Here is a 16896-nt window from a genome sequence, read left to right as displayed (position 1 = left end):
CATATGCTGGATCATGTAGAAAGCTAGGGAATTCCAGAAAAACATCTACTTCTGCTTCTTTGACTATGCTAAAGCCTTTGATTGTGTGGATCACAACAAACTGTGACAAGTTCTTAAAGAGATGGGCGTACCAGACCATCTTATTTGTCTCTTGAGAAACCTATATGCGGGTCAAGAAGCAACAGTGAGAACTGGACACAGAACCACTGATTGGTTCAAAATTGGGAAAAGAGTCCGGCTAGGCTGTACACTGTCGCCCTGCCTGTTTAACCTATATGCCGAGCACATCATGAGAAAGGCAGGGCTAGATGAATGGCAGAAAGTGAAGAGGAACTAAAGAGCCTCTTGTTGCGGGGGAGGGAGAGTACAAAAGTTGGCTTGAAACTTAACATTAAGAAAACCAAGGTCATGGCATCTAGCCCTCTCAATTCCTGGCAAACAGATGGGGAAGAAATGGAGGTAGTGACAGATTTGATTTCCCTGGGCTCCAAGATCACCGCAGACGGGGACTGCAGCCAAGAAATTAAAATACGCTTGTTCCTGGGGAGGAAAGCCATGGCAAATCTAGACAGCACACTAAAAAGCAGACACATCACCCTGCCAACAAAAGTGCGTATAGTCAAGGCCACGGGTCGGCAACCCGCAGCTCCGGAGCCGCATGCGGCTCTTTGAGCCGTCTCCTGAAGCTCCCAGCCGCCCGGTGCGAGCGCACCTCTTCGAACGGGCAGTAGTGCACGCGCAACTCTCCAAACCTTTGGAGAGGTGCGTGTGCACCTCCGCGCGAACGGGCAGCGGCGCCGCTCTTTGAGAAAGCTGCTGCGGCACATTTGCAGGCTGCCAAAAGCAGCAGCTCTGCAAACGGGACGCGGCAGCTTTCCCAACAAGCGGCGCCGCTGCCCATTCCGAGAGGTGCGCGTGCACCTTTCCGAAGGGCGGAGGTGCACGCGCACCTCTCCAAGCCGCCACCGTCCGGAGACCTGCCGACGGACGGCGGCGGCTTGGGAGAGGTGCGCGCGCACTCTCCAAACCGCCGCCATCCCGTCCGGAGACCTGCCGCGTTCGTCAAACATTGACGAACACGGCAGCTGTGCAAACGGGATGGCGGCGGCTTGGAGAGTGCGTGCGCACCTCTCCCAAGCCGCCGACGGACGGAGACCTGCCGACGGACGGCGGCGGCTTGGAAGAGGTGCGCGCGCACTCTCCAAACCGCCGCCATCCCATCCGGAGACCTGCTGCGTTCGTCAAACATTGATGAACACGGCAGCTGTGCAAACGGGATGGCGGCGGCTTGGAGAGTGCGTGCGCACCTCTCCCAAGCCGCCGCCATCCGGAGACCTGCCGACGGACGGCGGCGGCTTAGGAGAGGTGCGCGCGCACTCTCCAAACCGCCGCCATCCCATTTGCACAGCTGCCGCGTTCGTCAGTTTGACGAATGCGGCAGGTCTCCGGACGGGACAGCGCGCACCTCTCCAAAGGGGAGACCCGTCGCCGTGCAGGTGCCTCCCATTTTGCGCATGCGCAAAATGTTTTTTGCGCATGCGCGTGAGTGAACGCACGCGCACGCACTTTTTGCGGCTCCCACTTTTTTGTTTGTGTGATGGAACCGGTTCTGAGTGGCTCTTTTCCTTTTTCCGGTTGCCGACCCCTGGTCAAGGCTATGGTCTTCTCAGTTCCAATGTATGGCTGTGAAAGTTGGACCATAAGAAAGTCTGAGCGCCAAAGAATTGAGGCCTTTGAAGTATGGTGCTGGTCTTCTGCGAATCCCTTGGACTGCAAGGCGATCAAACCGGTCAGTCCTAGAGAAGATCAACCCTGACTGCTCTTTAGAAGGCCAGATCCTGAAGTTGAAACTCAAATACTCTGGCCACCTAATGAGAAGGAAGGACTCACTGGAGAAGAGCCTAATGCTGGGAAAAGTTGAGGGCAAGAGAAGAAGGGGATGACAGAGAATGAGGTGGCTGGATGGAGTCACTGAATCAGTAGGCGTGAGCCTAAATGGACTCCAGAAAATGGTAGAGGACAGGAAGGCCTGGAGGAATGTTGTCCATGGGGTCGCGATGGGTCTGATATGACTTCGCAACTAACAACCACCAATCAGGAACAATTCCAAATATATTACTTGACGTTGTCATCCCAACCCATTCTGCACCAAGTTTTTTCCTTCTAGGGCATTTTTTTTAATATGTCAATTTTCTATCCTGAGAATTCACTAAAACCTGTTTTCATCAGCTGTCTTTTTGCACTCTGTAGTTGCACAATAGTTAGCTTTAAATCATCCACATAATACTTTAATTTCTGCTTTTCTTAACATCCTCCATCATATTCAGCTTATTCTTTGGGGTTCCTGACATCATCTCTTCAATTTCAGCTTATTTGTCTATATTGCTCCTGGGTCACTTGCCTTTCCTTATCCTGTATATTTGTTTTGACTTTATATTGCCATGAAAAAGCTTGTGTAACTTTGTCCTGGCTTCTCAAATTGTCTTTTTAATATTGTAATTGTTTGTGACTGAGCTCTAAGCATCTTCCTTTTTAGACACCAGTACCTATGTTGAATTTCTTTTCCTATTCAGGTTTTCCTGCCATGAAATCTTATATATTTCTGTCTTTCAATTTCTTCAAAATGAAAAATTACAATTTTGACATTATTGTTAGATAACTCTCAATTTTCACCTTCTAAATTATATGCAAATGTACTGTATGGGAAAGGAAATAAGCACACACTATTTTAATATGGTACCAGATATTTACCATGTATGTATCCCAGAGTTTGGCAATGTAACATTTCAGTTTTTAGCAGCATAGGTTGAGCGTATATTTAACAGAAAACTAATACTTTGGCATCCATCACTGTGTAGTCTTATATATCTATTCAACACATACCATAAACATATATAAAACATTCTTATAAAGGTGACAATAATTTTCCATTTAACCTCAATAGTAGAAGGCAGGTTTTTTAGCAATAAAATTGCAACAAGCAAATAACTTTTACAATCTTAACACATTTTGCCAATATTACATAGCTTGAGTCATAGAAATGCATTGCCATTTGAATCGGACACACACATATCATACATACATGTATTTTTTTAAAGCCAGAAAACCCCAAAGCACAATGGATATGCTTCAACGTTGACTGAAGATAATAATCAAAAGGTCTTTATGGGAATCCACATTTTCCTTTAACAAACAGCATAGCTCCAAAAACAATTGGCACAATACAGAAACATTTAGAATCAGTCACATGTTCACATTATTATACATTTTGCTTAAATTATGATTAGTCCCACTATAAAAATAATTGGGTGACTCTTTTGTAAATAACTCACCATGTAGTCAAATTATCTGAAATACTGTTTCAATCAGTACTTATGGAGAAGCTTTTTAAAAATCACTGGACAAGCTCTATAAGAAAGAGCTTTTGACCTCATTGGAATCCGTAGTAATTGTTTTGCAACTCATAAACTTTGCTGTGTTATCTCAGAACTATGCAAAATTACACTTTACAATCATATTATTACTACACAAGTAACCATACCAAGCTATAGATGTGGATGTGAACTGAATCTGTATTTAAATTGCAGTTCAGCAAATAATGAATATGCAAAGCTTGACAGTCAACTTAGAATTACAAAAACCACCTGTCCATGAACTTTGGATTCTTCTAATCCTATAGCTCAATTTTTCTATAGTGTTGAATTGACTTTAGCATTACTTTCCAAGCCAGAATTCCTGTGCATTCATATCCATATATGGGGTTCCAAAATACTTCATATTCTTGTTCACAAGTAGAATGCATTTCCCCATCTACTGTCTATCACTTTACATGAAGAGCTTGACTATTCCACTGAATTGGAGAGAGCAACCTCCTCAAATGAGAAACCATGTATGTATTTATAAGATTCAAGAGATAATTAAATTATTTTATCTTCATAGAATTAGATCTGGATCCAGGTATATAACTATGGAAATCTGGATCCAAAAAACATGGGACTTACATTTTCACCTTCTCATTGTAATTGTTTGTTTTTGTCAAGATCTGTTAATTTTGGTAGCTAATTTTAGTACAGACTCTGCTATTCAGAAACTATTCTAATTACCTGTCTTTGTTTTATAAGATTCACATTTTTGCTGAAACAATTATGTATTAAATATACATTCTTATATAAATTATAATTCCTATTCAGGCTGAAGGGATAGAATCTTTTACAAGTTCTAACTGTTGCCCAATGGATTTAATTACTTTCACTGTGGGGATTTGAATATTGCCACTAAATATCTAAATAAAGAGAGGTAGATGTTTTACATATCCCTCTCTATCTTTAAAATGGTATAATACTATTCATGTCTGATTGTACAAGTTATAACATTCAAAGAGGAATATGACCCCAAACTATTTCATGCAAATGTTTGTAAAACTGTGGATATAAAATATGAAATGCTAGTGTTTGATATGAGCTTTATATGTAGCTCTCACTACGGCAATTTTAAATATTTAAATAATCACATTCTATTCCAGTATGCTCTTTATAAATGATCTTTACCCTTACAAGTCACATCTAGCCCCAATTAAAATAAAAGATGAATTCAAATTCAGTCATTGTTCATAACTCAAGATGACATCAGGAACATTTTTGCCTTCCAAAAAACAATTCCAATCATTTATCATGGGCTACAGATATATGCATTCCCTTTGTATTCATTCAATTAGTAGATAATTTTGCAAAGTGAACAGTGCTAACTTCAGTATATTGCAGATCTATAATTTAACTTGAAAAAGTACTGGAAAAATATTTAAGAAGGCATAATGTTACCCTGCAAGAATGTGAACCAAATACATTTATGGATCTGTTCAACCACCAGTTATTAAGGTCCTATGTCCTGCCATTATTGAGCAGAAGTGCAGAACCAAATGTCCTAATAACAACACTCAAAATGCTCCTTTGAATTGTTCCAATTACAGAAATGTTCAACATTGTGACTGCTTCCTTCATATCATAAATATAGAAATGTTGCTTCTTTTGTTTCCAAACACACAAAACAACAACTTTACAAATAAAGACCTGTAACTAATATACACTCTCTGGCCAAGTTCATTGTGTTTCAGCTACTTCATTTTAACTTAAGGCAGCTTTGTATTACCCTGCCAATATAATTTTTCTTCCATTTTTTTCTTCTTCCACTGACAGAAGAGCAACAACTTAAAGGTTTTTCTGAATGTTTTGTTACACAAGGCATAACAAATCGGGTTCACAGTACTATTTACATAGCACAACCAATAGCCAAGATGCCACAGTGTTGGAGGAATGCAATCTGAGCAGAATGTGGAAACCAATACCATTATGTTGTAGGGGGTCCAGGTAATTATAAAAGCTAGAAGAATGGCACTTAGAGTCTGGGCTGCTTTACGTTCTTTTATAAGAACCATTCTTTTCCTTTTAGTAATTTGATTACTTAGATTAGGATCCATATTTTTGATGGAAGCGTCTTTGGATAAACTGGCAGAACAAGGAGTGATTTTGACTTTTCGGCAGCCATTGTTAGTTTCTGGTGCACCACCAGCTTTAACCACCAACCGGAACTTATAAGCTACACATTTATTACTTTTTTGCACCTGACTTTTGGTTGGGGTTAGAAAATATTTCTGGGTGTCATAGTCATTCTCCTTATGTTGGTCTTTGATAAAAGCTTCCTTTTTCTCTACTTTTTGCTCATCAACCTTCCCTTTTACAGGGGTCTTGTAAGCTACTTGAAAGACGGGGTCAGGGGGACATTTTTCCTCTTCTTCAGATGAGGCATAGCTGCTGCAAGTGGTCAGCTGCTCTGCCCTAGACCAATCTTGGCAAGTGTTTTGAATCTGAGATGCTTTTGCTGTGGCAGAAGTACTTCGACTGGATGAAGACCACGAAGCCTGAGATTGGTCTCTTTTGGTCAAATTTTGTTGTCTACAGCTAAAGCAAGATTTCAGCAATGTTTTCTGAGGCTTTATCGTTTCAAACTCAGTCACAGAGCTGGAGCCCTGAAGCTCAGCTAAGTCCTTGGTTCGTTTTTCAGTCTCTTTGTAAATGCGGCAATATAAAATAGTCATCACTGAAACTGGGATATAGAAAGCAGCAATTGCGGTACCAAAGGTAACAATAGGCTCATACAAAAATTGTATTTGACATTCTCCAGGTGGGACAGTTCGCTCCCCTACAAGATACTGCCAGCATAAGATTACAGGTGCCCACAGAATAAAAGAAATTAGCCAAGCCAAACCAATCATAATCCCAGCTCTTCTGGGTGTGCGTTTGGCCCTGTAGGTTAAAGGACGTGTAATAGAAAAGTATCTGTCAAAACTGATAACTAACAAATTCATTACTGAAGCATTACTAGCTACATAATCGAGTGCTAACCATAAATCACATGCCAAAATTCCAAGAGACCAGTGCCCTATTAATATGTATGATGTATAAAGATTCATAGAAAATATTCCAATTATAAGGTCTGCACAGGCAAGACTGAGTAAATAGTAATTGTTCACTGTTTTGAGCTGGCTGTTGACTTTGAATGATATCATTACCAGAACATTTCCCACAATGGTTATCAAGCTTAAAATGGCCGTTACAGTAGCAATGGTGATTACTTCCCAAAGATTATGGCCTTCATGTGGTTTTTGGCTAGAAGTTGAACCATTGGTGATGGTCAAGTTGCTGTGTAACTTGTCTTCCATTCTTTTTTTTTTGGTGAATTAACATCAGTGTCTTTTAGTTTGCTCTAGGTTCTTCATCTGTAATTTGAAGATATCCTTTAAATGACAAACAGAGAAAAAAAATTCATAAAATGAAGGGCACCTGCCAAATGAATTAAGCATTAGAAAACTATTAATTTGTTGTCCAATTTTAATTGTGGGTTTCATCAAATTTCAAAGATATTTTAGATGAAGTATATATGAATCTTTTGAAGAACAGTTCAGCAATGCAACTCAAGTACTCTTCCAAATCTGCTTTTCAAACTATCACATTTTGCTTAACACACCCACTTTGAATGGCTCTGCTTTCCATCTATTCTTCAGCAGCAATCCAGGTGGAAGTATTATTGGGGGTTTCATTTTCAGGCTTGAAAAACCATTTTTATAATGCTTTCTTGCCACAAGAAATAAAGAGGTAATTTATAAGGGAAGATATGAAATCAAGATTAAGATTTCAAAACACAAAATTCATGTTTAAGTTCATGCAAGTATCTGCTTCAAACAAACAAACAAAGGTATTGGGGACATATGCAGCAAACCTGGGTTGAACTGAATCTGAGCAATATGTCTCCTCTGCTCTCAGATTGCTGTGTTTTACAAATGTTAGTCTAGAGTGATGATCTTAAAATTTTAACCACTGTTAAATGTTAGTAAATTGTATCCCTTCTTTCCTGATGAAAAATTGATTAAACCCCTCCCTATTACTATACAATAACTTTTACAAATAAAGGTTATCTATAACCTTTACAAATAAAGCATCTGTCAGAGTCTGTTAATGTTATCTGGGAAGAGTTTGATTCTGTGACCCCTGATGAAGTGGACAGGATTATGGGGAGGCTGAGCTCCTCCACATGTTTGTTGGACCCGTGCCCTTCCTGGCTGGTTTATGCAGCTAGGGAGAGGACACGAGGCTGGCTCCAGGCGGTTATATCTGCTTCTTTGAGTGAGGGTTATTTCCCCACCGTCTTGAAGGAGGCGGTGGTGAGACCTCTCCTCAAGAAGCCTGCCCTGGACCCAGCCGTTTTGAACAACTTTCGTCCAGTCTCCAACCTTCGCTTTCTTGCGAAGGTTGTTGAGAGTGTGGTGGCGCATCAGCTCCCTCTGGTCCTGGATGAAGCGGATTATCTGGACCCCTACCAATCGGGTTTCAGGCCCGGGTACAGCACGGAGACGGCATTGGTCGCTCTGGTGAATGATCTCTGGAGGGCGCGGGATAGGGGACATTCCTCTGTCCTAGTCCTATTAGACCTCTCAGCGGCTTTCGATACCATCGACCATGGTATCTTGCTGCGGCGTCTCAGGGGATTGGGAGTGGGAGGCACAGTTCTTCAGTGGTTCTCCTCCTATCTCCTGGGACGCTCGGAGTCGGTGTTGGCAGGGGGGCAGAGATCGGCCCCTAGGTCTCTCGTTTGTGGAGTTCCTCAGGGGTCGGTTCTCTCGCCTCTCCTGTTCAACATCTATATGAAACCGCTGGGTGAGATCATTCGTGGTTTTGGAGTTGGGTATCATCAGTATGCCGATGATACCCAACTTTTCTTTTCGACCCCAAACCACCCCAGTGATGCCCTCGCCGTGATGTCCCGTTGCCTGGAGGCGGTTCGGGTCTGGATGGGGAGGAACAGACTTCAGCTCAACCCTGACAAGACTGAGTGGCTGTGCATTCCGGCATCCCGGGACATTCCAAATGTTCCATCTCTTTCTATGGGGGGTGAGCTCTTACCCCCCGTGGATAGGGCTCGCAACTTGGGAGTCCTTCTAGATTCACGGCTTACTTTGGAAGAGCATATAGTGGCCGTGACTAGGGGGGCTTTCGCCCAGGTTCGCCTGGTGCGCCAGTTGCGGCCCTATCTGAACCGGGATGCCCTGTGTACAGTCACTCATGCGCTCGTGACCTCTCGCCTTGACTACTGTAATGCTCTCTACATGGGGCTTCCCTTGAAGACCACTCGGAGGCTCCAACTGGTACAGAATGCGGCCGCGAGAGTTGTCTTGGGAGTTTCCCGGTACTCCCATGTTACACCTTTGCTCCGCGAGCTGCATTGGTTACCAGTTGTCTTTCGGGTGAGGTTCAAGGTGTTGGTCACGATCTTTAAGGCCCTACATGGCATGGGTCCGGGTTACCTCAGGGACCACCTGCTGCCGGCATCGACTCCCCTCCGCCCTGTGCGTTCCCACAGAGAGGGCCTCCTCAGGGTGCCGCCAGTCAGGGAATGTCGACTGGTGGCCCCCAGGGGGAGGGCCTTCTCTGTGGGGGCTCCGGCTTTATGGAATCAATTGCCGGTGGAGCTCCGGATGGCACCAGACCTTCGAACTTTCCGTCGGGGCCTGAAGACCCATCTGTTCGAATTAGCTGGTCTGGCCTGATGGGGGATTATGGGCTTTTAATTGTTTTTAATCTGTACTTCTGTTTTAATTGGGCATGGATTTAATTCTTTTTAATTTTTGTATAGTGTTTCTTATGTATGCCCTGTGAACCGCCCTGAGTCCCACCAAGGAGAAGGGCGGTATATAAATCAAATAAACTATAACTAAACTAACTATAACTAAAAGTGATACACACAGTTTGTATTGTCACAGCTGGAAAAGTTAGCTTTAACTTAATCTCCATGTATATTCACTGGCTCCCAATAAAATTGTTTCTTAGTGCCTACTGAATAATGAAAAAGCAACATAGTTTCTGATGGCAGATTCATATCTAGCTTGGTGTTATGCAAACAATTAAGCCAATTATATCTTATTCTTCAGTTTATTAAACAAAACTGTTTTACAACATAACTTTATTGTACTGTTTTGCTATTTAGCCATTTTATATACAGGCTATGAAGTGCAGACCATGTTTAATTTCAGAGTTTCTCTAAAGAACAAGCATTTAGGTGTATTTATACAGAGTTGATTTCCATTTTGCAAGGTCTCTGTGTTAGAGCTGCTTGGCAGCACACCATTATATGAGGTATTGGTGCTAGCTTTACTGAAAAGTAGCAAAAGCAACTTTAGTAGAACTAGGCAACCGAATCTTATCAAGTTCCATGATAATTTCCTACAATTTGCCAACTCAAAGTTAGATTAATTGTACTATGGAAAATTGAAATGGAAACCAAATTCATTTCCATTCTACTGCTAACATCTTCCACCTGGAAAAAATGTTTAAAGGCAAAAAAGGTCAGAATGTTCTAGCAATTGGCCCTACCAGAAAACTAGAGTTGCAACGTCTGATCACAGATGATGGTTTTAGATGCCAGGTATGCATCTGTGAGTATTAACAAAGTGTAATAATAAAATAGTATAAACTAAAATAATATATTGAGAGATGCACAGATGGCCTCCATAGGCTGGTGCTGCCCAACCACTTTGGACTAAAACACCTATTATCCCCAGCCAACAGAATGAAATGCATGCTCCACAACCTAGAAGGAAAGTTAAGAACCTGAGATATAGTCAGATGTGAATCTCCAGATCTGATATGCGATGATTCAGATAGCATTCTTTCTGCACTTCACTGCACTGCACTGCACATCAGAGATACTACGGTCCTATTATACTGCAAACATATTTTTGGAACTGAAATAAGTCTTCAAGGAGTCTTTAAAAACAGAAATAGAAATTGGATCTGACAAGTTAATAAAAGAAACCAAAGATGACATTTAGCGGAGAAAATACTACAAAGAGAGAGTAAGGCCAAAAAAGGTGTTGGGCCGGAAGAAATTGAATTATGTCATTGTCAAAAAAGAACAATGTGAAATGTAACGGATAATGCAATGAGAGCCAGTTTGGTGTAGTGGTTAAAGCATTGGACTGAAACAGGGGGACTCAGTTTTAGTCCTGCCTTAGGCACAAAGTCAGGTGGATGTCCTTGGGCCAGTCACTTTCTCTCAGCTTTAAGAAGAAGGAAATGGCAAATTCCTTCTGCCAAGGAAACTGTAAGGACTTGTCCAGGCATTCTCCAAAAATCAAACATGAACAGGAAAAAAAAGATAATACAATAAACTGTTACAACAAAGACTAAAATATTGAGGTTGGTTCAGCTCAAAAACCCTGGTAGATTAGAGAAGAGGCCAAAATGAGACTCTGAACAGTTAAGAGAGAAGGGAGCTTATATCCAATAGCCCATAGTGGCCAATCGGAGCTGGATTGAAGTTAACTTCTTGAGGTCATCCCAATAGACTGGTTGGTGAAACAAAAATGTGTTTCAACCAGAGGGAAAATATTTAACATTGACCAGGTAGGCACTTTCTCTTGTATCATGTATGACTTGTAGTATCAGGTGAAGTTAACATCCTGAAAGTGTTCAACAAAAAGGTTGCCAGGCTATCCCAAAGGTGCTTTTCAAAAGGACTTTGTTTTTTCTTTGAACATATTTCCAAGAAGCTTGGATGAGAAGCGAAAAGTATTTAAAAAAACAACCCAAGAAAGTCCAGTTGCCTTTTGAAAAGCACCTTTGGGACAACCATAACCTGGGAGATTGAGAATTTCCATAGACATTGCCAAGGTATGTTTTGTGTTGTGGTTAAATGCATGTGAGAAAAATGTGTGAAGGATCCCTATAGATGTATAAAATTACAAGTCTCCGTAGGGATCAGCCAAGAAGGCCACAGCCTCATCCCTTTGTACCTGCACACATCAGTGCAAATCTAAGAGGTGGGGCTTTGATTTTACAATGGCAACTTTGGGGTTTCTTTCACTTCTGTGCACACTCTTCTATTAAATATTATGTGTGTTTGTGTATTGACAAGCCTCTTCCCAGATGCTACTGAACTATCCACAGGACAAGGCATCTTATTTAAAAGTGAGGTGCAGCTGCAGAGGAAGAGACAGAGCTATATGTTTTAATTTTGTATTGCTTTGATATTGGTTTTATGGGTTTCTCCAGAACTTGATTAAGATACAGTTCTGCATTGTTGTTATGAAGTACATTATTTGAATTAATGGACTTGTGACTTCTTCTGGTACAAGTTAAGTTACTTTTCTATGATGTTAAGGATTTAAAGGGAAATTACTTCTTAACGTGCATGTTTATGGATGCACTCACATCACCACCAGAGTTAATCATAACGTCTTATTATGCTTTAAGAAAATGGGATAATGCCATTAACTATTAGAAATTTGGGCTTGGATCCATTTTATCCGCTTTTCTGTATTTCTTCTCGAAGCAAAGTAGCCGAGCGCACCATTTGCAACAGCCCCGCAGCGGGATTCCTCTTTCGGATCCGCTTCTCGAGGCAGAGAGCGCCGGCGGGGAAGTGCCTGGCGCGGGTTCAGTGACCCCATCCTTCGGGCCCGGCTGACGCGGCCTCCAGTTCCTGCAGCGGCCTGTTTTCCGGCGGAGGCGGAGAGCCACGCGAATCCCACTAAAGTCCGGCCGCGTCAAGCGCGGGTCGCCCGAGGCATTCCAATGCAGCCCGATCGTGGCGGCCGGCCCCGAAGGGCAGGCGGCCGGCCCAACCGAAGACGGCCGGGCGGCAGGGAGAAGCCGGCGGAGAGCAGCAGCGAGGACAGCCACGGCCGAGGAGGCGGGGGACGCGGCAGGCGGGGAGCTCGCGGCAGAGCAGCCGCTTCCGCTCCCTCCGCGTCTCGCGGCTGTGAGTCGGTAAGAGGAATCCGCACCGCCCTCTTTCTTCCCACGACATGGCCGAGACGGTCGCCGGCTATTCCGGTGCCCCTCGGAGAGAAAGGCAGCGGAGCAAACGGCTCCGTCCCGGGAAGGCCCACTTCTTATTGCTGCAACTCCCGCGGGCTCTGGGCTGCCTTTTTATTAAGGTTCCTCCCGAGATAAAAGGGAGATCCTGATGCAGTAGCTTATCTAGGGGCTACGTTAATGCGAGTCTTCGGAAAGGAACGTAGAACGGAGATTGATTGGGTTGGAAGGGACCTTGGAGGTCTTCTAGTCTAACCTCTTGCTCAAGCAAGAAACCCTCTCCCATTCCTGACAAATGGCTGTCCGATAGAACTGCACCTTGTATCAAAAGAAAGGTTTTTCTTTGGTTATATAAGGAGGGTTACTGTATTGAGCTTCCTAAATTTCTCTAGAGTTTGATTCCTTATTGCGTTAATTGGAAGAGTAATAGGAAGAAAGAGGTTATGCACGGGGATGGGTGGATAGGTGGGATGGGCATGAGGCTGGATAAATTTATGTCCCTGCTACCATTCAGATAAACAGAACCATATTGGAAGTATGCTACATTTTACCACTGTGAAAACTATAAGTAGATTTGCTCTGCTTTACGAATACAAAGTGAGATTTGCCCCCAATGGGGGAGGGGGCATCAAACTCATTACTGAATTGCAGTCTGTATTTATATCAGGTTGCAGTTCCTGTGTGTGCAACATTAGCATATTAATGTGGTATGCATCTGACATGAATTTCTGATGTACTGACATATAGTAACCAATTACCCAATTACATTATGTTTTTATAATATTTTTTATTACGGATTACACATAGAAAACTTAATACAAACTAAAAAATAAAAAAATGAAAACAAAAAAATTAGAAAAGTAAAAAGGTGCAGTTAAAGAAGAACCAACATCAAAAGAAGCAAAAATATACAACATCACCATCCTTTACATTAACAACTTGTCACCATCCCTTACAGTGGAACCAACCATCTCTAAATAAACAAATCTTTAAGGCCTCATCACTCCATCATAAATCAGCAAAAGTCCATTAAGGGTTATCATAAATAATGACAACTATTACAAGCTATATCTAATAAACTTACTTTGAATTTTTCCTTTTGCATTTATATCTCATTTTCTGTTTAAACAAATCACCCTGTTTCATCTCTTTAGGTAAGTAAAACCTTTTATAAATTAGTAAATATTACCCAAATAATACTCCACCTATTTAAACCTTGATCAAATAAACCAATTTTGTATTCTTTCCCCTTTCTCACAAGAATCTTTAGTGCTGTCAGATAAATGTCTAAGCATCTATTCTTTTTATGCTTTTTGTCTTTTCTCACAAAATCATTGGCAATTTTCAGAAACCCCATTTGTAAATCCAGTTTAAACAATTTATCAATGTCGCTCTTCATATTCTCATTGTCTCTTCTCACAGAATCATTTGTAACAAGCCCCTCTGGTGAATCTAGTATAAAAAGATAACCTCTTCTGATTCAGTATTTGTCTTTTTAGATTGTTAAGAGACATTATTTCATTTGTATATCCAACAGTGCAAAACATTTCATGTTTTTTCATCTCTTTCTTGTAGATTATTGTTTTTAAATTCACATTTAAAATCAATTTCAGTTTTATTCAGTGCAACTTGTTCTTTTTCCATGATACCATCTGGTTTATCTCGAATAGCAGATATCTTTAAAATTATTTTCTAAACCCAATAGTTATAGATCTTGTTCAACAGATCCCTTGATGTATTCATTTCCTTCTGGTGTTCTCTAGTGACCAACCTTCAAATTTTTCTTTTTTGAGATGTAAACAGTTTCCCGCAGAAAGGATTCTTATAACAAATTTTAAATAATTCTAGTCCATCTGTACCCTTAATCTATTTAAAACTTTGTGAAATCAACACTTTAATTACCCTTTTGATACATTCAAGTGATTAAGAAGTGAGGTTTGAGTGAACCTTGAATCTGTAAAGACTGCATTGTGGGACTTGAGCTTGGTGAAATCTCATAACCCTCAACTGTTTGCAAGCCAATTGTGAAAACCTAGGTTCCTGCAGTCTACTGAAGAAAACGAACAGTTTTTTGAAGTACATATGGGATGATCTCAAGTTCTTTCCTTTCGGCAAATCAGATTTCATTCCTGTAATGTTTCCATGGGATCTCAGTCTATTGTTCCCCCCCCCAGTGACAATGTGATTCCTGCTACATTCACTTTTATGTAACTAGGTTTTATTTACATTTCTAGTGCCATCATGTTTAAATCAAAGTAAAACCAGAGAAGTCTCCCAATAATTTCAAATCAAATCATCTTTTTTGTGTGTGTGTTGGTGGGGATTAAAGGATTCTTTCATGGAATCAAACTACTAACAGGTATTATCTATAATCACAAACTTTAACCTAAAAGGATGGTGGTCCCACAAGTACTTTGCTGCCTTATGCATGATAGTTACAACAATGCAGAGATGTTTGGCTGGTCCTTTAGGTTGGCCCAGGAATTGAAAGATATAAGTCTTTCCAAGCATGTTATATAAAATAAGTGAAATCACAATGAAGATACACTTTTGTTAACAAAGACATGGTATTACCCCAGTTTAACTGCATGGCATGACATCTTTATAAAGAGGCACAGTTCATTTTCTAAAAATGTATATGGTTTAATGCTTAATATACATCTGTTACAGCAGCATGCTCACAATCAGTACAGTACTATAGTAGCAAAATAATAATGGAAATGTTTGGGCAGTCATTTCACACTCCAGTAAAATTCAGGTTGTGTAACAAATGAAAACTTATATTTTCCTTAACTTCTGATTCATTAGCTGGCTAAACATTTTAAGTAAATTATGCTTCACATGGCTTCAGCTTTGTAAATGGCATGCCTTTGCTCACCTCTGTAAAATTACTAGGGGTTTTTAAATGTTAGCTATCAAGAAAGAAACAAACAGTTGTCTTGCTACACACATCAAAGCCATTTATGGAAAGTATCTTAAGCCATGGCTAACTGGATGTTTTTGTGAGATAACTGCAAATGCCATCCCTAGTTTATTCTTTTCTCCCCTGGTACTTGTTTCCATATTGCTTCTGAAAATTTGGGTTCCATGCAGCTGTCAAGGATAACAGTTAATAGATTTTTTTTAATTGAAGTAACTAATCTAAAACAACAGGACGTTTCAGTAGTTTTGAACTGGCAAACAGCATTCAGAACAGCAGGAGTCTTACAAAGGAACACTGGCTCTATTCATTTAAAACAGGTACGATAGGTAAATATATAAATGTTAAATGTCGTTGGATTTCATCACAGATGAGCAACTGCAGAGGGCCTAGTTCTTGTAAGATTGGATGAATATATATTATTTCCTTTAATCTGTAGGAAACTGATCTCATTTATAAATCACATATTTTGATACTTTTCTTTTGAACTGTGGTGACATTTGACTATAAGTGCCAATTGTCCTCTATTTACAACCATTTGTTTAGCAACCATTCAAAATTACAATGACATTGAAAAAAGTGACTTTTGACCGGTCCTCACTCTTACAACCATCATAGGATCCCCATAGTCAGATGACTATGGTGGAGCAGTGGGCCTTGGTGGAGCAGTGGGCTAATGCCTCCTTAAGTAACACCAGCTGCCTGCAATTAGTGCAGGTTCGAGTCCCACCAGGCTCATGGTTGACTCAGCCTTCCATCCTTCCGAGGTAGGTAAAATGAGGACCCAGATTGTTGGGGGCAATTAAGCTGACTTTGTAATAATGCCGCTTGGGTGTGTGTGTGAAAGCCCTAATAAGCAGGCATATACATAGAATGAAGGCTACTGCTAAGCTTGTAAGCCGCCCTGAGTCTTCGGAGAAGGGCGGGATATAAATGGAATTAAAATAAAAATAAAAAATAAATTAAAATTCAAGCACTTGGTAATCAGCGTGTATTTATAATGGTTGCATGGTCCTGTGGCAGCCCTCACACTTTGGAACTCTTTGTTTCCACATAAACCTCCCTCTCATGGTTTTCAGAGCTTTAAAGTTAGTTGGATTTTACTAAGACTTCAACCTGAGTTAGGTTTATTAGCATCCATGTTGTTGTTGTTGTTAGCTGCGAAGTCGTGTCCGACCCATCGCGACCCTATGGACAACATTCCTCCAGGCCTTTCTGTCCTCTACCATCTTCTGGAGTCCATTTAAGCTCACGCCTACTGCTTCAGTGACTCCATCCAGCCACCTCATTCTCTGTCGTCCCCTTCTTCTATTGCCCTCGATCTTTCCCAGCATTAGGCTTTTCTCCAGTGAGTCCTTCCTTCTCATTAGGTGGCCAAAGTATTTGAGTTTTAGCTTCAGGATCTGGCCTTCTAAAGAGCAGTCAGGATTGATCTCCTCTAGGACTGACCGGTTTGATCGCCTTGCAGTCCAAGGGACTCGCAGGAGTCTTCTCCAGCACCATAGTTCAAAGGCCTCAATTCTTTGGCGCTCAGCCTTTCTTATGGTCCAACTTTCACTGCCATACATTGCAACTGGGAAGACCATAGCCTTGACTATACGCACTTTTGTT

General features: G+C 41.3%; 2 protein-coding genes across 5 annotated transcripts in view; one reads left to right on the top strand and one right to left on the bottom strand.

Moving 5' to 3' along the window:
* Nucleotides 1-4561: 4561 nt before the first annotated feature.
* CHRM5 (cholinergic receptor muscarinic 5) lies at nt 4562-6715 on the bottom strand (the record flags this gene model as incomplete). The annotated part of the gene is made up of 1 exon (XM_081314856.1): nt 4562-6715. One exon carries the CDS (start codon nt 6713-6715, stop codon nt 5126-5128), a length of 1590 nt encoding a protein of 529 aa, XP_081170982.1. The 3' UTR covers nt 4562-5125.
* A 5330-nt stretch (nt 6716-12045) lies between these two features.
* Nucleotides 12046-16896, top strand: part of AVEN (apoptosis and caspase activation inhibitor) — a 131000-nt gene continuing 126149 nt past the window's right edge. For 3 of the 4 annotated variants that reach the window (XR_014027372.1, XM_081334958.1, XM_081334957.1), the window contains exon 1: nt 12046-12317. Coding sequence is in view for 2 of the 4 variants with exons in the window: in XM_081334958.1 (XP_081191084.1) it covers nt 12123-12317 (195 nt within the window). In the remaining 2 variants the exon portion in view is untranslated. The remainder of the gene's footprint in view (nt 12318-16896) is intronic. The other variant, XM_081334959.1, reaches the window with a different exon arrangement.

This window comes from Vipera berus (genome assembly GCF_964194415.1).
Source record: "Vipera berus genome assembly, chromosome: 1".
In the NCBI taxonomy this organism is placed as follows: Eukaryota; Metazoa; Chordata; class Lepidosauria; order Squamata; family Viperidae; genus Vipera; species Vipera berus.
This window is presented reverse-complemented; position numbering and strand designations above follow the sequence as displayed.